General features: G+C 44.3%; 1 protein-coding gene across 3 annotated transcripts in view; it reads right to left on the minus strand.

Annotated features, from left to right (window-relative positions):
* Nucleotides 1-22,724, minus strand: part of mib1 (mind bomb 1) — a 248,572-nt gene that overhangs the window by 4,235 nt on the left and 221,613 nt on the right. For all 3 annotated transcript variants that reach the window (XM_046613422.2, XM_046613421.2, XM_046613420.2), the window contains exons 10-11: nucleotides 859-1,078; nucleotides 190-500 (exon numbers count right to left, since the gene is read on the minus strand). In XM_046613422.2, the coding sequence (XP_046469378.1) occupies nucleotides 190-500; nucleotides 859-1,078 (531 nt within the window). The remainder of the gene's footprint in view (nucleotides 1-189; nucleotides 501-858; nucleotides 1,079-22,724) is intronic.

Consider the following 22,724-nt stretch of genomic DNA (forward strand, 5'->3'; position numbering starts at 1 on the left):
TGCATTTTGAATCTATAACCAAAACTGCACAAATTACAGGGTACAAAGGAGGGGAAATTGAAAGCATAGAAGCCGTCGAATCATTTTCGACGGTTGAAACAATACAAAAAACGTGGATTTCTGCTGAAGCTATATATATATATTATTAAACCGAACGCAACATTGTAAAGTATGAATTTTTGCCCGTACGATTCTTTGTCCTTGTGGCATTTGGTCAAAGTTTTGCAGAGGTTTGGATCAGGGCAGAGGTCGAGAGGAGTTTGTCCTTTCTTATTTTTCAGGGTAAGATCGGCCCCGTGAGCAGCCAGGAAGCAGGCGATAGACGCACTGCTCTTTTTATCCTGGCCCTGGGCCCCAAGACCCATAAGAAGTCTACCGACGTCCTGAACATCCTGGAGTTGTCGTAACTGGGACAACGTGTGATGTCTCAGAGCTTCGTGCAGCGGCGTATCTCCGTCTTTGTCAGCCACGTTTAAATTCGCACCTTCGCGGACCAGGAGCTGGATAAGAGAAGTAAAAAAAAATAAATAAATAAATAAATAAAAACTTGACCATCGAGTAGCGGAGGTCTTATGGTGACCCAACAACCCAGAAACCAAAGCAATAATTAATTTAAATACGGCGTAGGTATTTAATTTCAAGAGCAGTTATTCGTTTGAGTTTTTTTTATTCAATCTCGACTATGCGCAACAAAATAGGAGCTTTGACAGCCTGCACCAAGTTTTTACTGTCGTTAGATTCGTATTATCGATCGAAAACGATCGGCTGATCGCTCCCTTCTCAACGCCGTATTGCATATTGTGGGCAGTCACGTCCATAATTTGGTTTCCAATTTGCACAGACCGCGTTTACACTCACCCTCACTATCTGTGTGTGCTGCCTTTCGACGGCTAGGTGTAAAGCGGTCTGCAGATTTACGTTCTGCAAGTCTAAGTCGGCTTTGCCGGCTTGCGCTAATTGCTCGGCAACTTCTACGTGGTTGTTAAGGGCGGCTAGGTGCAGGGCCGTGTACCCATCGTCCTTCTTTTCATCCACTATCCACGGTCTCGGAAGTTTCGAAAGGAGAACACGCATCGCACTGCAAAATAGAAAAATTCATAGGTGGAATTAATCTTTAAAAATTATTGTGCAAATGAGGGTTATTGATGATTCTCGGGAAAAAATTAATTTGCAGAGTCGGTTTGAATAATGATGGTTATTTTTTTTTTTGTTTTACTTCGCTAAGGTGTCTGATGATAAGCTGAATTACGAAACAGTTAGGTACCTTGTACTATCTATAAGGGCAGTTTGGCGCGAACGTTTGAATTATTATTCATTCCTTGAACTTTGTAAAACTTTGAGAATATATAACGTTAGTCATCTGCATCCAATTTGCAAATGTAAGTTTCATTTAAATTCTTCCCCGGCTTCTTCGCTTGGCTTGGAAGAAACAAAACCGCGAACAAAAGTTAAAAAAAAAAAAGAAGAAGAAGAACAAAAAGAAAAAAATCGAGACTTTGTCCAGATCACAATAGGTATTATCATATTGCGACGTTTGAAATATCTTGATCAAAACGTAGGCGTCAAATTACAAACCGCCCAGATATATTCCGGATCAAATTTTTCACAGTATAAAGTGAAATATTTTTATGAGCAAAGTTCGCCCATTTTCCTACCAGAGAAATGGTTTGAAAAGTATTTCAGAACTGTCCAACTACTTTCGCGTGATATAACTTTCGGGTTTGAAATTGTTCGCTGCATGTATCCTGTTTCCTGCGCATCTGAGAATAGCGGTGATCAGTTCACTGAGCGGAAATCAAACTTGTTGCGACCACATTCCGTGAAGAAGAGAAGATAATTTAAATTCAGAAGAAGAAATTATGAAAAAAAAAAACACGTAGGTATGCGATAAAAATGATTTAAACTTGAGAGTACCTTTCATTCTCCGAGTTTCTTCAATTTCATTCTCAATATGTCAATATAAAAATAATATCTAGTCTTCACAGATTTTCATAATATGTACATACACGGATATTATACAATAACGTTTGAATTTATTTAACGAACGGTTTGTGATGCCAAGAGCGAACTTTTGCCCAAGACCCGGTTTTGTTCCGGCGGTGATTTTTTGTAAAATCAATTTCCCGTGCGACCAGGATATCGTCAGAGAGAATGAGAACAGGCATATTATCCGAATCATATCCGAGTCTGTAAACTGCGGCGGAGGATCTCCGTCGAGCCGGTGCCCTGCACATGTGCAGAGTCTGGTGCACCGCTACCGTCTTCGTCTCCCGTCTCCCGTCCCGTTTCTAGGGGTAACCGCGTTGGCCGGGAGGTCAGTTTCTTTGGCTGAATCCCTCGAGGAGGCCCGGTAAGACACTGACAACAGCTGTTAGCTCTGGAGCTTCGTCATGGTCCCCGTGCCTTCTCGGGCCAAAAACCCACCCGTGGGGCATAATTTTTGCATTGTCGAGAGCGTCGAGTTGTCGGAACTATTCGCAATTTTACGGTAGATTGAATTTACTTTGGATTTTTTTTTTTTTTAATACTTTTCCTGGAATATCGAAAGAATTTAGTTCATACGTTATAACTGTGAGTTTGAAAAGTAACCGAGTGAAAATCACTTCGAGATCAATCGGTTCACGTTGTTTTTGGAGGAGGGGATGGATTTATACCAGCTATTTCGGATATTGGCAATTGATCAGTGTCGCTACTATATCATCGAAACTTCGACCAATTTTGTACATATATTTTATATAACATATATATAAATGAACGAAACTCGAAGCGTCGAGAGCCGTTATTCGTTCGACGCTGTTATTCCGTTAGGAAACTTTTGTCTCGTCCTATAGTATGGCTCCCTATGATTTAGAGCCCGGTAGTGACGCTGACGATAAAGAGAATCGCACAGTTTATTTTTGCAAGACCTGCTGCCACGCCAACGCCCGCTATTACCAAAGCTTTAAAATATACGACTGTGGATATACAGACATATAGGACGCTTTACTTGGGCGTAAACAAATTTATAAAAAGAGAGAGAGAGAGAAAAAAAAAAACGCGAGATGGTGAAAAAGAAGCTCTTATAACGTCACGTATATTGTATAACGTCCGTCACAGGTGCAGTGTTTATTTTAAATACCGACGCGGGTAAATCAGAAAATCGCGGACAGATTCGCTCATTTTCTAACAGACATGACCGAGGATACAACTCTACGATGAACGCCGGGCGAACACTTGCCTTCGTATAAGTTGTAGGTAGGCAGAGGCGCCGAGGCATTTTGGAGAGACCGACTCATAGCGCCGTTCGTTACGACCGTGTTTAATAATTAATAAATTTAATTATCTCAGCGGAACAGCTACCGTCGCTGTTACCAACCACTGTTGCGGCTTCTGCCACCGCGGCACAGCGTAACAATTATGACGTACAGAGTACAACGTACGCTATATAATATTATTGCAATAATTGCTTGATTAGCACCAATTTTAATTACGATGAGCAGAGTTAGTTGTGTGCGATTGTTAATACTTCGCAGAGTTGACCCGTTACGCGATTGTCTACGATATTTCTTACGTAAAATAGATATACCGTTTATATCATTCACGGGTATATACCTGATGCTTTTAGGGATTAATATACGAGTATGACTGAGTTTGGGTACCTCAGTTTTCCTTATTTCCGTAGCTCCGTGACGTTAATTTTTTCTCCTTTATCTGTTGCATCGCGCACTTCACTCTCCGCTTCGGCGGTTTGACAAGTCTTGAAATTCTATTTATCTTCCCTCAATTGCACGCGCAGCGCGAGGAACTTTGTTTAGGTAGATTGTTACAAAGTTGAAATTTCTATCAGTCAGTTGGGCGGCCGCCGCCTGCACCTCGGAACGAATCCAATTTCATCAAACTTGGAGTAATAAATAACGGCTTCGATTCTCACTCCCCCCCCCCCCCCCCCCCCCCTTGCGCATCGCTGTCAGTCATATTTTGGATTTCCGCTTTACGGACGCGTCATTGCCGCCTCGAATGCGCCTCGCGGCTATTCGCTTACTTCGAAACTTCACAGCCCTCCGGATTTCTCGCTGGAACGACTCTCACGACGTCGTTGTGAAATATACGTACGTTTTTCTATCCGTGCCGGGACTCCGGGGGTTCAGGAAAACTCGCAGGGCACTTTTTGACGGAGATTCTTTACCGTTGTACGGAGGGGTGAAAATCGGCGGAGGAAGAAAATAATGGCTGTCAATTAACTCGCGGAAAGAGAGTAAAATAAAGGGATCATCGGTATTCCCGGTGGATATTCGAAGACCATTAGTTGGAGCGTGAAGTTGTCCTCGTCGATCCGCAAGCTTCCCATAATTTATGCGTTCAATACGTTCCGCGCCGCGTCACGCTGTCATCTTTTGACTCTCGCCGCTTTTTCTCATCGCGGGCGTTTTAAGTCATACGAGGGTGAGAGTCTAAGGGAGGGAGGGAGGGGTTTGGACGTGATCGTGACGGGGGTGTCGGCGGTGAAAAAAATATATTAATTTCAAGCTTCCTTAAAGTTATTGCAAAAAATTCGATAGCACTCTTCAAAACTTTTTCGCGGTTGTACGGCAATGGCAATCATATCAAATAAAATACGACGCGATCGTCTCTCCCTGAAAAAGAGAAAGAGAAATGGAAGACGATGAAGAAGAAAAAGGAAGCGAAGAAATTGACGAAGAAGCATGCGGAGAGCGGGTAAGGAGGGAGGGAGAGAAAGAGAAGGAGATATTTGGAGGGAAGGCAAAAGTGCTTTTATAATGCGAAAAAGTTATACCATGCGGCTGAGACGTGCGTCGTCGTATATTTATACACGTATATACGTATAACAAATATACGTACCTTCGTAATAAAATCTATAAATTTTAGGGAAATATCCGGAGAAGAGCGTCGAGTATGTGAAGATGTGTGCAGTTAAAATGAATTACCTGCTCCGGAGCAAACTTTATTCGTATGTCGTACCTACAGAGTTGTAGCTCAAGACTTTCGTCAAATAGATCGGCGAAGATTGGTACGATTGGTGACAAAAAAAAAAGATGAAAAAAATCTAAACGGGATGATACCAGACGTATGATATTAATCGGACTGAATTCGAATAATATTCAAGCATTCCTGATATTCGTATAACAGTGCAAACATTGGGAGCAATTGCAGAGGAAATCAAACGAGGTTTTTCTTTGATTTTTTTTTTTTTTTTTTTTGAGCAGGTTCACCGTAACGTACAAAGTTCAATAATTGACTCAAGAATAAAAGTAAAATGAAAACGTGGCAGAAAAATTATACGAATAAGGATTCCAAGACAGCCGAAGGAATGTTTCAGGCGTATGTTTTATAGCGTGATTCTCGAAGCACCTGGTGAGATGTAAAAATTTACCAGTAAATTTTCAGTCTGCAGAAAAAAGCACGTGGGCTCGTACCTCCACGTGGGCCATGTGGCGATGATGCTTGCAGAGTTCCTGAAAAGTTTCTTTTTTCTCCTCCCCCCCCCTCTCTCTCTCTCTCTCTCTCTCTCGCTCTTTCTCTTTTTCCCTTTTTCCGTTTCACCGAGAGACCGGCAAGTGCAGGGGGGCGAGAGGAAAAAGGATAGAGAAAGAGAGAAGGAAAGTGGTGAGGGAAGGTTAAGCGCGTTTGTGAAATCTGATAGGTTCTCCGTATATCGGTGTACGGTATCCTGCGGATGGCGGGAGGAGGGCTGGAAGAGATAGAGAGAGGATCTTGAGAGAGCGACGCACTTTGGGTCAATGCGATCGCATGGCTCACGCTCCAGTGGCAACATCCTAAAGATACTGCAGGTAGGCACGGGGAATATCGGAAGCAGAGAACGGAATAAAAGCGGGGGGATCCCCCGTGCACACACAAAATGCCTTTCGCGTATTTTTCGAGTGCTTCTTTACAGTCGGAGTGGATTGGATCGGACGAAAGTAGGCAATTGATCGGATAATAGGAAAGATGCGATATTCCTTTCCTCGGATCCTCAGTTCCTGGATTCCCTCATGGTCCGACCAGAAACGCTATCCTCTCTCCTCGGGGTATAAAGAACAGTCTCCATGTCTTATATCCGAGGGTGCGGTGCGGGGTGTCTCAATTGCAAAAGAAAAAGCAGCCGGATTGTTTTTGCGGCGAGCACTTTCGCGGCTAGCCGTGCGAGGGGAGATTTGATACGCCGTGGAAAATCCTAGAGCATTCCGCGTCTCGCCAAGCCGTAAGTTCTAACTATTCAACAAAAAAAAAGCTCCGCGCATTTCGACAGACGACTAGAAAAAGTCGCGATTCGAGGCGAGGCGTAGGTTTTGGAAAAATCAATTTAGTTCGTCGATTATTGGCAGTCAACGATGGAAATGCCCAAATCAATAAATTACTACACACACACGAACGCATTCCTGCACTGGTTGTTTATTAATATTTTTGCTTGTTACGCGAATAGATTATCCGCACATCTCGTTCTAATAGCTTAATGTATTAGTTGAATAAATTTAATAACTCCCGATCATCCGCCTTCTTCTTTTCTTCTCTTTTTTTTTCTTTTTCGGAAACGAAAACACGCTTCCCTAATTATCCCTGTTTTTTTTTTATCCGTCCGCTACTATACCCGTACCTATCCGTCGGTCCAGGAATACGCGTTAAGCCGACAGTTGTCCAACATTCACCACCATCGAGGACAAACGCTATTCCCGGAGTTATGTGACGAGAGGGAAAGAGAGAGAGAGAGAAAGAGAAGGGAAAGAAGAAAAGTGAGATTAAAAAACGTCTATGCAAGTAACATTACACCGACTCTTTAGTGTCCACTTGAAACGATCCTTGAAAAATAAGAAAAGAACACGGTTTTACCTCACCTTCCGTTTCCGGGTAACTTATGGCAAAGTCAAATTGTTACAGACTATCTCCGATTCTGCTCGAAAAATGGGCCGTTTTTCCTCCTTTCCCAAAATTTATTCTTTTTGCCACGTACTTGTAGGCGCAGCGATTCAAGGGGTTATCTCAAATCTCACTCCCGGTGTAAACTCTAGGAGCGAATTGTCGTGGACGCAGGTTACACGTTCCGCAGATTGTAGGAGAATGGCGGTGCAAGGGGTCGAATAAAGCGGAGCTGAGCGAGCTCATCTGTCAGAGGGATATATTTACGGAGTAAAATACTGTCAACAAACGTTGCAGGTTGTACATACTCTCAAGGCCCCTTGAGCTCTCCTCCTTTTTCGTCCTACAGCAGTAGGACCGACAACGACCAAAGGATTCCCGAGGTAGGAAACAGGGTCTCCTTGTGTCAAGCCTATCTCGTGCTTGAGTGTTGCCGTGTTTACGTTGATGGACAGCTTCTGGGTTAGTTCCACCACCTGGTGCCTCGTTCAACGACCAACCAAGAACGCTGTCATCCCCCTACACCCCCCAACGCCGGGTTTGTGTATGTGGTCAAAATCCAATTTTACAAATATCCGTAAAGGTCTCCTTGGCGATGATGGACGTTAGAAACTTTCTGCACGTATAAGGGTGCGGTTGAGAAATAATTTTCGACATTGCAGCGAGGGTCGAAAATTAATCTCGGTCATTCTCTTCAGGTTCTTAAGCCAGACGCGATGCATTTTTGACACGCATTTTTACTCGCAAAGTCGATTTATCAGGTAGACATCGGAATTGTACGAAAAAAAGGTAAAATAAAAAATAGAAAATAATTTTACAGTAGAAATTACTTTTTCTCTCTATTATCAATTCAATGAGTCTTGGATATTTTTTTATAAGCGAGAATTGAATTTTTTTTTTTTTAAATCTTATTTCCCTCAATTCTTGAAGGTGTCGGTAATTTGAGGGAGAACTTGCAGCTAAAACTGATCGGAATGAGGAGAATCTTGGAATCGTTGAAATTATTTAAAAGTTGAATGTTTTTATTTTTATATTTGTCTTGCGTGTATTTATAATAAAGAAGAGATGAAAATTCTCATTCATCCGAAACTTCCTCAATACAACCGTTTATTTTCTGAACAATATTTGCCCCCCCCCCCCCCCCCGTCCCCCTTCCGCCCTCGCGACGCGACGTTGTATTATATTACAATCGAAGCGACCATCTGCACACAGTGGCGGGTGGTATTTTTCCCTTTGGTATTTCTACTCTCGAGCTGTAAACAAGTCGTTTTCGTCGTACGACGGCTAGGAGCCAGGACTACGAAGACGACGAAGAGGAGGAAAAAAAGGAACGAGAAGGGGCAGTAGCCTTAGTCTCGAATGAAATTTCCCTATTCCGCAAGTCCGGCATCTACATAGGCATGAGGCGAAGGGTCCCGGTTACGCCAACGGGCCAATGGTACGTCGTAATTTATTTTTACGTTCCCGTAATAGATATGAAAGAAGCGCGCGATAGGGGGGGAGGGGGGGGGGGGGGGGAGAGAAATAACTGCGACTGGAAAGAAACTTGGTCTCGGATGCATCTTCGGGAAAAGAAAACGAAAATGTAAAAAAGAGAAAAAAAAAAAAAAATATATTAAAAGCATTAAGGAGGCCTTTTCCTAGCGGGGCTAACATTTCACCCCGTCTCCGAAAATTTCTGTAACGTAATTAAAAATAAGCGAGTAACAACGCACGAAATAAAAAAGTTGTAAAGGAAAGAAAAAAAAAATGAAAAAAAAATACTCGGCAAAGAAAATAAAGTGAAAAAAAGAAAAACGATTATAAAAGTAGATGATAAAAAATAGGAAATATATATGCTTAAGGGGGGGAGGCCGGCTAACGCGCGCGTGACGAGGATCATGTGCGTGTGTAAAATCGCTGCGGGTTTAATAAAAATAGCGTCGCGACGCGTCGGTCGTTGGTTTTCTCTCTCTTGTAGCACCGCGTGCGCCGGCATTATTCGGGGATGCATATCGGTAGGCGCGCGGCGTCGCGGTGCTACGGCAGTCACCGTAACGCGATTTAATTTTAGACCCTCGTGCGGACGTCGAGAAATTCATACTTGCAGCTGCAGCGGGGGCGGGGGGGCAAGGAGCGATGCCGAATCATCGAAAAAATGACGATCCACGTCGCTGGCCTCGGGGTTATTCAACGCCGAAAAGAGATGATCGTGTGTAACGGCGAGGTGGAGGAAGAGGGTGAAAGAGGGCAGCCCTGACGAAGACGAAGAAGAAGAAGAAGAAGAAGACCAGACGCCGCGGGCGATCGTAGACTGGGAATAATAGAGGCGGATCCCTATCCTCAGCCGAGCTTCTTCTTCTTCTTCTTCTTCTTCTGCTTCTTCTTCTCCTTCGTCTTCTTCGTCGTCGTCGTCGTCGTCGTCGTCGTCGTCGTCGTCGTCGTAGTTGGAACCGGCGAGACTTCTTCGGTCCAGGAATAGTCGCCATGTGGCGGAGGAGGCCGTCCATGGCAAACCTATTTCGGGTAAAGACAAATTTGGCCCGAGGGCTGCCGAGCCATGCCGTCGAGCGTTGCTCGTCAAGTGTAGGTTTACATACTCGGGCCCCTGCAGGGGGGGGGATATGGGTGGCGTTGGGTGTGACAGGGAGGCCAATGGGATGTGTGCAGCCATTTTTAGAGGGCTTGTTGAAGGAGCTGAAGCCAACGGATGCGGCATTCAGTCCGAGGCGGTCTAGCCGGCCAGGAGGCCACGCTGCGGTCTAAGATCTAGCGAACTCCGCGGTTCCGACATCCCGGCACAATCGCTCGGCGTTCGATCCCCGGTTCCACCCTCCGAGAGATTCGAGTCCGGTCGGCCCCCGAAGAAACGCGTCGGTTGAATCGAGGGGCCGACGATGACCGCGCGGTGCCGTTTTCACGGGGGTTTTGTTTTCCGATTCCGCGCTCCGTACGTACCGAGTTGATCAGTGCTCTTTGGAGAAGGCTGTTCCTCGTTAACCGTCGACGGGTGTCGACACCCTCCTCCGCACGAGGGAAGGAAGAGCGAAAAGTCGAAGGTCCTCGCAGAGCCAGACAACTGTTCCGTACTTCCTTACTTCCCATAGTGAAAGCGACTTATGGAATGTAAAGAAGTATGGAGCCGGGTTGTGGCCGTTCGACACCCGGAGCCAAAGAGAAGAAGACCCGGGGACGGAGTCGCGGTTAAACAAAGTGAAAAAGTAATACGTCGATGTAAGAGAGGAGAGAGAAAGAGAGAGAGAGAGAGAGAGAAAGTAAGAGAGAGAGAGAGATAAAGAGAGCGAGAAAGAGCGAGAGATAAAGAGAAATAGACGATTGGTGAAGGATTCGAGGTGTAATTGAACCAACAAAGCGAAATTTCCGATTTACGAACACGCGGTAATCGGCGAGTCCTCGAACCCGGTGTGCAGACGATACCCGAAAGAGTTTATAAATAGCGCCGCGGTTCTCCGTGGGGGCGCCGCGACGGGCGTCGTTCGCCGTTCGAAAATAGAAACTCGCGTCCGCGTCGGCCATATTTCCAGAAATAAGTTCTCCGATTTCACGATCTATTTCCGGCACGCCCGCGGCTCCGGTGCAGTAGACCGCCGTATAAGGAGAGAGTGCAACGCCACGTACGCGGGGCCCGGGATCCCTGGACATCGGGGGTAATTCTCACGCAGAGGACAATCGAAAGGACCAAAGATTCCCCGCCGCCTCGCGCAGCTACAATGCCGCAATTTATGCCTCATTACCATTTCGGTGATTCCGGCACCCGCGGGGATAAAATTTATACCCGGCCTACGGCCTCTCTTGATATAAAGAAGAGACGATGGTACGCGCCTCAGCCTTCTCCTTCTCTACTAATCCCGCCTCCCTCCCCCCTCGCTTTATCATAAGGAATGGCAATTAATACGCTGCTCCGCAACCGCCACCGTTATTCAAGGTCCGTATTACCACCCCCTCCTCGCCAACCTCTTCGGGGCACTCGTTTCACTATATTCGATTCAAAATTTAGAAAGAAATGTACATCTCACCCTCCCGATGTTCAGCCCCTCAGCTCTATATATTTCATTTGCTTCTTCGACTGTAATTTTGGACGTAAATTTCTGTGTATCAGCGGCCGCGACACGCGGGTGAAAATTATTCCTACAATTTTATGGTCGAGTAAATTATCTTTCGAAATGAAACCTTAAAAGTGACAATGTGAAAATAATCCACCGTAATACCGCATAATTTTGATTAGTAGATGACCGTTCGTGTGAGAAAAAAAAATAAAATTGCTTTCTATCATTCGTTTCAATAAGAATTTTGAAACATGGAACGTATAACTGACCCATAACGAAATGCGCGGGAGAAACGTAACGTTTTTACGAACTTGCATCTTGCAATATCCAATTTAAATTCAATTTCCCCTTTACGGCTAGGATATATGCGTTATATAGATATACAGATTTACTGGTACAACTCGGCATATTGTCGACGATATTGCGTACGTACTTATATGTGTGTATTTTCGTGTTTGCGTGCATACATATAGGTTATAACCTATACTGGGGATAATAGATGCGATGCATAAAGATACGATCCGCGGGGAAAAATGTTTGCTAGTAAATTACGTATACGTACAGAAACGGTACCATTATTTGCTCTTGCGCCTTCTCACGAATCGAGTTCATATACAGCGAGGGAAATATCTGCTTTGAATCACATCGCTCGCGTATTCGGAAGAAATAAAAATTATTCTCCGATCGTCACTGTATTTATGATTATTCATATTATTATTATTATTATTATTGATAATATCATTTTATAAATTACGTGGTAAAATTAGTCAAATCCAGACTAAGCACGTTTCAAAATTTTCGATGCATTATTTCGATAAAACAATATTGATAATCGTAATGACGGTAATATTAATAATAATAATAATAATAATAATAATAATAATAATAATAATAATAATAATAATAATAATAATAATAATAACGGTAACAGCTTCAACACTCTAGGTAATATCGTTATTTTCATTAATACCGTGGGCACACGCTCTGATTGACGGTGTACACATGCTGTGCGCGGTAATGTTATACCAGTGTTGTTATATTTCGTTATCAATAATTTACATCATTTCATTGTATAATATGATTTGTATAAAGAAGGAGAAAAAATAATTAATTACCGTCACCCGGGTGGACATAAAATTTTTACGTCGTAAACGCATGAAGGGATTGTTTTTAAATTTATTAATTTTTTTATTTTGTTGATGTCTAACAAAAACTCAAAGATCTGACTGATTAAGCTGTTAACTAACAAATTGTACGTCAGTCATGAATATTGAATTTTTCACGCGACGCGGTTATTGTACATTTACTAATAAGCTTGTTATTAGTCAGAGGCAGACGAAATTCGAGCATGTGGTGCACTGCTGTTGCAGGCTTCTTGTGAGATTTGTTTTACCAGAGGAAAGGAGGATCTCATCCACTCGAATTCGCTCCGATCTTTTACTACGGCAGCATTTGCAGCGTGAAAACGAAGACCGAGACCAGATGTACCGGGTGAAGCATGTTTCGTATTTTCTCGTAAAGACGAATAGACAGTGAGTAATGAAAACCTCGGATCGATATTCCAACGATTAGTAATTTTCTTTTAAACATTCAGCAGGAATCAAGGGCTGAGAACCACTGACCGAAGGATAGACACGAAGCCTGCATGAAATTCCGGGAATATATCAGCCAGAATCATAACTTCAGAAGCGTATAATCATCGGCATTTGCTAATTACAAAGCTGTAATTGCTCGAAATGTGTGTACCTGCGTACATAGGTAATGACAACGGAACCTCGGAATTGGCAACAACTGCCGCTGCAGGCCGACGTCTCATGCGATATTAATCACGAGTGGAGGTACAACGATTCTAATCAGAGTTACCCGGCGACACATTCTTCTCGCCGAACAATTCCCGGTAATCTGCAAACCAAACTACACCCGATTCCACGTGTGTGCACCACCTATAAAGGCGCGGGGGTAAATCACCCGAGTACAACGAACATCGAGCGATGTTGATTCGTTGTAAAATAATATTATAAGAATCGAGTCGAAAAATTTTTCGCATACGTTATTTCACAAGTATAAACTGGGGACAAATATCTTCTACGATGTTAAAATTCTCCACGATCAACGTCATTCTCGTCTCGAGGAATCATCGGAGTTCCTTTTTTACAGTAAGCCCAGAAAAATCAAGGGAGGCACGGACGTTCCCCAATCTTTTACGCAGGTCGGGAATCGGGGGACTTCCGTGGCAGGTTTAGCCTCGTGGCGAAGTCCCTCGGGCGACAGGTTTGGGTCCAATCCATGTACTTGGTTCCGGCGGGATCCCAGCCGGCGGGGTACCGATGATCGTGCGAATTGTCAGTGCGCACGTGACCGTCGTACGAAGAGGCCAATAGTTGTCACCAGCTTTGCCCTCTTCTCCCATCACCCGGCCGCCAATTTCATCCAGCTTTACCCACCCCCGAGGTTTTTTTCAACCGTCCAAACTTCGCTTCGTACTCGACGCTTTTCTGCCGACTCTGCATCGGCGATTAAATTTGTCATATACGTACAAGCAATCTGACGAACTGAAATTACGCCGAGCTTTTGGACCATGCGACCATATGTAATATCGATTATATTCCCTTAATTCGCGCGGTATTAGCGATGTGTAATCGGTGATTTTCGATTGATGGAGGATCGTCAATTCGGTTTCCGATAATTCAAGGAGAATCGAATTGTGATTATCGTCGTCATCAAACGTTCGTCGATGAATAGTTTATTCGCATAATTCGGGTACCGAAGCACGGATCAATGCGATTTTACAGCTCATTTGCACCTTTTTGCAGCGATGAAATGGTTTTTGCGAAATTCCAGTTACGAGCAAATAACTTGAGACAATTGTAGATTTTACAAGTATTTTGATACGCGATCACATACGACTGCATAAAGCTCCCGCGCAACGACTAGGACAAGTCTCTCGGTTAATTGCGTCGTCATAAATAAAAAACAAAAAAACAAATTCTCATACTCGAAAGACTCAATTAACGCGTGTTATATGCGTCAACGTCGTAATCCTGCAGGATGAAACGGGGGGTGAAGATTCGTCGAAACGTAAGGACGCGGGATTCGTTTAGCAGGTCTGTCTCAACTTGACCTTATGCCTTAAGTATCAACGATCAGCCGTATAATTTAAGAATCCAGCAGCATCGCTCTTCAATTCCTTTTCAATTCTTCACCGTACAAAAGGAGGACCAAAATGACTGCAGGTAAGCAAAGTAATCTACGAAAATTTGGTCTCGCAATACTAACATGGCGACTGCAGCGTTGTTTTTTCATTTTTCGGAACTACATCGAGGAATTTGTAACGGAACTTCCGGTTGCCATGAGAGGTATCTATAACCCGATCCCGGTTTCCTTGACAGCGGGAAGAACTGCACGTGTTTACATTTTCAAACGAGCGAATGCATCGCGCTGCGCTTCACTCGTTCTGTGCATCGCCTATCTTTCTCATTTTATCTATTTTCTTCTATTTACCGAGATTCCTTCCGGCTTTTTTACCGCCTCGCCGATTCCACCTCCCCTGCAGCTGCCAGCTACGGGATACAATTTAAATACCTACTTCCAGACCATTTTCTACCTCAGAGGATAGAACGTGCCCCCCGACATTGCTCAGCCAAATACACCTGCCGAGATCGCATTCCTCGTCGAACGTTAAGGAATCTACATTATGCATTTTGTACGGCACAGTGGATGGCGAGATGAACGCGATCTTCACTTTGAATTTCATCATGATTTATCGGTGTGTCTGCGTTCGAGTTTCAGGAAATATCGAAAGCACGGTTGAAGCCTCGAACTTCTCTGGAGGTAATAATACAAGAGACTGTGCTGCACACTGGGTTTTTCAAAAGAGCCTAATGATACTATCAATTCACTGATATCAGTAATCTCGCACTGGTTTACATTCAGATATTATCAGTAACGGTGCAGAGCAATTGGTTCGCCATAATGAGTAATTCCATGCGATCGGAGTGTTTCGTGTGTAAAACAGAACCGAAGATAACGATGATGGAAAATGGTCGCAACACGTGCCGTTTAAATTCGCCATCTTTTCAATGGACCAGTTGATAACCGGCCGGCTCGTCTGATAAATCCGTCGGTCGACCCCTGCAGGCGGGGTGGTTCCTTGCTTGCCAGTTTCCGCACGTAAGTGAATCGTCAGCTTGTCGACGAGCCGGAGTTCTCCAGACTGGACTCGCTTTATTCAAGTTCCTCTCGCCCCTCATCCGGCGGCCATCGCCATCTCCATCGCCATCGCCATCGCCATCGCCATCGTCATGGCAGTCTCCAGGCGAGAACCGATTGGAACTCAGCCCGGAAAAGGTGTCGAGTGCATTCCGGGGGAGCATGACGTGAATGGCTGGGCGAGAATCCGCGTTTGAAGTTTCAAAACAAGAACAAAGCATACCTCGGTGCAATTTATAAGATGGTCACGTGCAACCGTCGTCCAACTTTGCCGGCTAATCAGAAAAATCCACCCCCGCATCCCTCTGACTATCGAACCGGGGGATGGGGGTTTATTGAATTGTTCCTCGCCAGTCCTGCCATGCCGGATGACTACCCTCTTCCTCCTCCTCCTCCTCCTCCTCCTCGCCTCCCGCAGGATCCAGTCAGCCGCGAAGAGGCTTTGCCGGTCTGTACCGAACCCCCGCCCTCCCGCCCTCGGAGCTCAATCAAGACTCTGCTGTTCTAAGATTTTTTACGATAGACTGGAGTTGGCTGTCTCGAACTCTTCTAATAGTTTGTCGTTTTTTTTTTTTTTTTTCAACTCTTTCTCCGCTCCCCAGTCGCGGCAGAGTTCTCCGATTTCAGTGAGCGTCGAATCGGTCTTCCGACGTTCCTCCTTTTCGTTATATATTCAATTCTTCGATAAAATTTTCTCTCCGACGATCGGACTACCTGTGAGTCTATGTGAGGTAAAAATATGTCTAGGATTAAAAATTCTCTGTTCCCGCAAAAACGAACCTCGCTTCAACGCTGACTTAAACTCTTGAACTTGACCCACGATTTGATTTACACAGACCGATTCTCCTTCATCGAGCAACGATTGCACAGTGTGCGAGAAAAAATTTCCTGCTTCGCCATTCTCGTGGTAAATAAAAAGGAAGAAAAAAATAGACTCAGGCGGAGCGTGGTTGGCCCGAGAAAATCTACAGTAGGTATAGCCGGTCCGCGACCACGTCTAGTTGGGAATTTCACCCGTCGGGCAAATAACGGAATTGAATTACCGCAAAGATTAGTTTTTCTATCGGCATGGGCTACCAGGGGGGCGAAAGAAGAAGCCGAGAGACGCGGTTGCCGGGTATGGTTTTCGTTATACGGATAGAGGGCAGATAGCACCCCACACCTCGGGGGTAGGTGTAGCAGCCGCCGCGGCCGCTTCTCATCCCGTTCCTGCTCTCTTGCCAGGCGTTTTTCGACCCCCAAACTCCGGCGGCTGAGCGACGGTATGTGTGTCACGTACGAGCTGCCAGCTCCTCCCTTCCCTCGCCCTCGGCCCCCTTTTACGCTCCTGGGAGGATCGCGGGGGTGGGATGGTCACGTGTGCAAGCTCGACTGGTGTGCGAATAAGTGGAGAAAGGGGGAGGGAATTTCGTGAACGGCATACCGAGTCTACACAATAATACCGCCATATACAGCCCTTTTCTCCCTTACTGATAAACACTGTCAATACGACAATTGCCGGTGCGTATAAAAGGGAGGGCGGGTATTCTATTTTTGACTCTTTTTTTTTTTCTTTCTTTCCTTCTTTCTCTTTTTTTTTTACCATTTCGCAAGATCCTTGCAAGGCGAAGGAGCTTTGAGAAAGTTTTTAAAAACGCTTCATCACTCGTTAGTTGTTACCTGTCTGCTGTCTGCAGACTCGATTTATACTCTGAGAGATCGTAACGGCAACATGGTTCCGTAGGTCGTTTGTATCTATTCCCTTGGAATTTAAAACACTGCTAGTTTAGACCACTTAGAGAAAGTTTTCTCGTATTTTACTGGGCAGAGTGAAATCGACGTCATCGACTTATTGTGAGCTAGTAGTACGTTGTATACACCTCTCAAATGAAATAATATTCTCTTTTACAGCCGGGAAAAGACAATTGTGGTGATAATAGCAAATTTTTCAATTTTAATTTTTCAATATTAATGACGGAGGCGGAAAAGATAATCGAAGATTAGAATTTGTATAATTATTCTAGTCTGATTATTCCAGGATTAAATTTAATATCCGTTTTTGTACGTTGGTCAGAGTCAGCGTAATAGGTATTATAATAAATACGCTACGTATATTCGATTCAATTAAAATGGGCGTATGGTGGTCAGGAATTTGACTCTGACTAAAACAATGTATTTTTGACGTATAAAAGTACTTGATTGTTTTGTATTCACGTAAATTTTCGTTAATAATTTCCGAAACAATTACGTATCGAAATATTGGCACAACGAGGTGAGCGAGAAGATAAATTCGCGAACTGAGATGTACATATATGTATAAAAAAAGGAAAAAAAACATGTGACATTTATGTGGTTTGAAAGAATTGATATTTGCGGGTGAACGAAATCGATTTAGGAGCGATAACTTTGCCGGATATAATATTTTCCCAAATCTATCACGTCGGTATGTCAGACGAGAAGTGGTTGGATAAATCTATGTCAATATTTTCGAAGACACAAGACCCGGCTTAATAAATCCCCGGATAAAAGTGCGAATATTGAATATACGTGTGTATATTAGTATATATATTATAGCAACAAGTTCGGCGTAACAATTAGATATATTTTAACGGGAGTTGATGCCTGGCCGACATCCCGCCAGGCTACCCCTGGCTCGACGAAGAACGGGATTAAAAAAAAGCATCGAGGTACCGTAAAAACGAAAGTAAAGGGAATAATACCCGAGCGGTGAATATTCGGCCTCCGTGGAGACTCGCAGGCTTCGTAGATATTCGCAAATTCGTAGCTCCGTGGCGTGTCGCTGGGATTTTATAAGCAGCGATTTCTTAGGGTTATAAAAAGTGACTGTAAGCTCCGGGTAAAAGTGGAAGCGAGAGAAAGAGAGAGAGAGAGAGAGATAGAGAGAGATGGTAGGCTGCTTTTTCTCCTCCTGGGCGCAGCAGGACGATGGAAAACGACGCGCGCTATCCACCGAGTGCCTTGCTCTATTACCATAGCAATAGCGGCAAATCAAATTGAATAGAAATTTATGTATCAGAAGGGTAGTAAAACCGAATAGATTTGGGACAGAATGGGGCCGAACGGGGCCAAATCCATCAACCAGGATTTCGATAAAAGAAGATCGTCCTGCAGGACTCCTTCCTGCGTAGCCTACCTAACCTCCCGCTTCCTCCCCTCCCTCCGCCCCCTATGTCCTTTCCCATTCGACGTAGCGAAAACCGGGTCCTTGTCTCTGCCGAGAACGGTCGCGTTTCCCCCATCCACTAATCACTTTTTATCACCTCTTCATTTTTATCCGCCGTCTTTGGAATCGCCACAACTTCACCATCGGTCATCTCTTAACAGGGTATTAAATTATCGATGAAATTATTGTACCACGGTAATTACCGATCTCTTTTACTTTTATATCGACGATATATCGAAGCTTGAGATTTCTGTTTACCGGAGCTGGTCTGAATTCAGGAACGCGATCGAATATCGGTGAGATATATTTCCACCTGAGATCGTCCCGAGGCCCGATTTTGAGCTAAGAATGAACAGTAGCCGTGGATTTAGCCCGGGTATTTAGAGATCTAGGAAAACCGCCGTTCGCCGGTCCCCCGAGATTTTTCCCTCCTTTTCGAAGGCCGTAGCCACTAGATTTTACGATTGTGCCACCGGGGAGAAACGCCGTTCATCGGCAAAGCTGCGATCTTATCGAAGTCAAGTCGTTTTATCGCAACCCATCGAGTAACCTATCCTCGTACAGGATGTCCCACGTCACGTGACACAGTCAGCCTCTCGCCGAGATGATACTTAATGCGCCGGTAAACGGAGTTTAGGGAGTAAAATTCATTCCAGATTAAAGGTCGAAACGATGGCCGCGACGCCAGGGACGTGAAGAAGACCGGATGTGACGTTAAGCGCGTCGCAAATTTCGGGCTCATTTGAACGAACCTGTAGACACATTGACTGACTTCGTTGGAACGGGTACAGAAATAGCTCCCGGCGATTCGATTTAATTTGGTAAATGTAATTATGCAAAGTCTGTATTATTGGACGGATGGAAAGGCACGAGAGGAAAAAAAAAAAAAAAAAAAAAAAGAAAGAAAAGGGGGGGAAAAAGGGAAATACGCCAATGCATTTTAAACAGCGAAACTGAGTAGGTATTCGTAAATTTGACTGGATCGGGTGTACGAGGCTGAATATCGGGGGGGCTAAGGTCGCGGGATATTTCGTCCCGTGCCGGCAATCTAAAATCGGATTGCGTCACATCCGATCTTGCGACTTTCGAATTTCGACCATTCGATTTCGGGACCCGGAGCCACGGCTTCGCCCGCCCTTAACGCCCAGAAGGCCAATTCGCAATCAGCTATTTCAGACGGCCGACGGCACGACGCCGCTCGATTCGTTCCACGTCAAAGAACTTTGAACCAACAATAAGTCCTCGCCCCAAGATTTGCCATTCCAGTCAGCGTCTCAAGCGGAATAAAAACGCGACGGGCGAAAGATTATTTATAATCCGATCGCGAGCCACCCCAGATCTCAAGAAAGATATGACGTGTCGATATATACCAGAGAAAACGTGCAGCATATGCATATTGCTTCTCAAAAAATTGCATTACCGTTTTTACTCCGTCAGACACGAGACCTTTCAATTTTCTCAAAACCGATCTCGTCCCAACATAAAAGGTTTCGCCATAGAAGAAGCGACTCCGAATCATCCGCACAGAGTGCTTTTCAAAAAAGCATATAGTTACTTGATTTCGCGGGAAATTCAGTATCTTATACCCGCGTACACTGAATTGACAGTTAAAATGAAGTTGAAAAAGAAGCGGCAAAAATTTAATTTCCTTCACGTTCGCAAGATTGCTAATCAAATGGAATATAAGGAAATAAAAAAAAAAAAAAAAAATTATCGCGTCTCCGACGACGAGATGAACCGAAAGAATTTCACTTCGCTTGAAATGCACGAGTTACTCCGCGGAGTGTGTTCTTCCCTTTGGCCGTGGAGGGTAATCGAGTAAAGATCAATTTAAACGAATAAAAATCGGCTCTGTTTTAAATTAGCAAGTTATTCGATCGACTCGCGGACTGCAGCATTAGCAGCATTAGCAGCAGCAGCAGCAACGGCTTGGAGTGGGCTGCGTCAGCGCGATGTTAACTCGGTTAGCGTTATCGCCGTAATCATATTTGTCCGTGCAAGACCAACACCCTGAATCGAATTACCTCGTAAAAAAAGTGACGCATCCCTAGGGTGAGGTTTTTGCCCATTTGCATACGACCGAATGCGATGCTTTTATGCAAGCCCCAATTTCCCGTTGTCGACGGGCCGATGGTTGAATACCCGCAAATAATTGCTTCGATTCTCGTATTGAAGTTGTGAAAAAGAAATAGAAATTATAACCACAAAAGAATATATACTGTCAAGATAATTCTACAGCTGCTGAACGTGCGTAAATATTTTCTTTAAAATGAAAAATTAATTTTTATAAATATGTAGTCAGTTTAGCATTTGCTCAGTTTCACGGTAAACTTTCCTCGAACGACGCGTTTTACAATTTACAATTTCAACCGATATACCTACATACGATTCGTTAAAAATCTGGGGTTGTAACTGGAAAAAATGAATCGTCATCAAAGGTGAAATCGAGCCGGCGTACTTCCGGTTGCGGGGCGTCAGGCGCTCCTGACGGAAGGTAATTTCTCTGTTCTGGAAAGCTGGGCCATTTGAAGCGTTGATTCAGCTATGAAGATAGCCGGAGTAGAAGCGTCAGTTCCGCGGGTAATATCTCGAGGTTTTTGCGCCCCCTTTTCTTGTGTGTATAAATTAACGTCGTCGGTACGGCTGGCTTGGGAATTCCCAAGGCTCGTTACGGAGCTTTAAAGCTGCCATTAAAAGACGAAACGACGTCCCTTTGTTTCCCACGTCGCGCCGAGAAAAATAGGTGATATTCATCATCGAGGTGTGTAGGTGCGATATTTTCAGAGCCCGTATATCAAAGCCGGCCAGTTATACGGAATCAATGAAAAATCTTTTCGCGTAACAAAAACCCCCAACGTTCATTGGAAAAGTTTCTCGGTAGGTTTCGATACGCCTTTTCTTTTCCTCGACGAAGAAGCGTTGCGAGAATAAAATTCGCCTGATAAATAAAAAATGAATAAAAACTGAATCGGCTCACGCTGCTCGTCCCTCAACAGCCTCGTTTTTTCTCCCTTCATGTTTGACGCTACCTTTTTTCAACTTCAGGTTATAATCCTTTCACAGCTGAATATTTTCAATACCTTTTTAACCCTTTTCTTTTCCTCTTGCCAGGCACGGCTTGTATAGTATTAAAATTCATGGAGTTGACGTATCACGAATAACATTTACAGCCATTTTTCCGGACGTTTTTCACTCATGCAACGATGCGTGTAACCCCGGACGGGCTTATTAATGATACGGCGCAGCCGAATCTGGTAAAAGCAATCTGCTGATATACTGCGCGGATTACAATCAACAAATTGACGATTATTTGGGTCGGTGCGACGATCAGTTACATCGCATTTCCTCATTGATACACGTTGATAAATAACGAATCGCCAACATTTCAACGGTTCACTAGGAAACGAAACTTTATTGTAGGTACACGAGCTAACTATATTATACGATACAAATTATAAGCGCCATCAGTTCCACAATCAGGTTAGAAAAATAAACTGATTTTTAGCCAGCTAAGAAATTCTATGTCACGGGAATGCGGAGGGAAATTATGAACAGGGGGAAGAAGGAGTGATTCCCGCGAGTGTGTATAGAAAAAAAAAAAAAAAAAAATTGTTGCGCTCGGTCGGAAATATTTGACGATTACGAATCGGCGTCGGAAGGTGAAGGCGACGATAAACGGCCGATGGAAGTCCGGGACATTTGCACCTTCGGTTCGGATATCCAGCGATTTGACAACCACTGAAACGTAATGGAAATGGAAATGGAAATGGCGGGAAATGCTTATGCATTCCGTCGGCATTCGACCATACTTTGCCGTGCTCCCGATGCGCCGATCCTCCGCCTCCACTCGTTCCGCCGTATCACACGGAGGGAGGAAAAACAAATTGGCAAATAAATAACGTTATTTATGATTCTATGCTCTCGGCGAGGATTCCGTGCGAGCCTATTCCTCCGTTTTCCCTCCTTTCTCCCGCCGCGGACGACATCGCGGGATAGAAGTACATACATTATTCGAGGGAGATCCGCGCGGACAGATATGCGAACGTAGGAAAGGGCGTCGCTCAATTCCGACGCACTCAATTTAGAGGATATGAGCAATTTCGCAAATGGTTATTATACCGCTGAAGAACCCCGCGGGTTTTTTCCTTGACGAAGTTTTTTTCACGTTTAATCCGGTAGAACGCTACGAAGAAGCTCGGAGTTTCAACTGGTCTGTGAGCGTGTGAGTGTGTGTGTGTGTATTTTATTCGAAATTCTGAACGCGAATATCGAGGGGGAAGAAGAGTGTTGGGTCATAGATCGCGCATACTTCGCATCGTATGTACGAAGGGACAATGTTCACCTGAGTTTGAATAATTAAAATTGCTTTGCTCCAAATAGGAATAGTTTTGGTTGAAGGGAGGATGAATGAGGGAGAAGGGAAGGAAGGAAGGAAGGAAGGAAGGAAGGAAAGG

This window comes from Neodiprion pinetum, chromosome 2, assembly GCF_021155775.2.
Source record: "Neodiprion pinetum isolate iyNeoPine1 chromosome 2, iyNeoPine1.2, whole genome shotgun sequence".
Classification (NCBI taxonomy): Eukaryota; Metazoa; Arthropoda; class Insecta; order Hymenoptera; family Diprionidae; genus Neodiprion; species Neodiprion pinetum.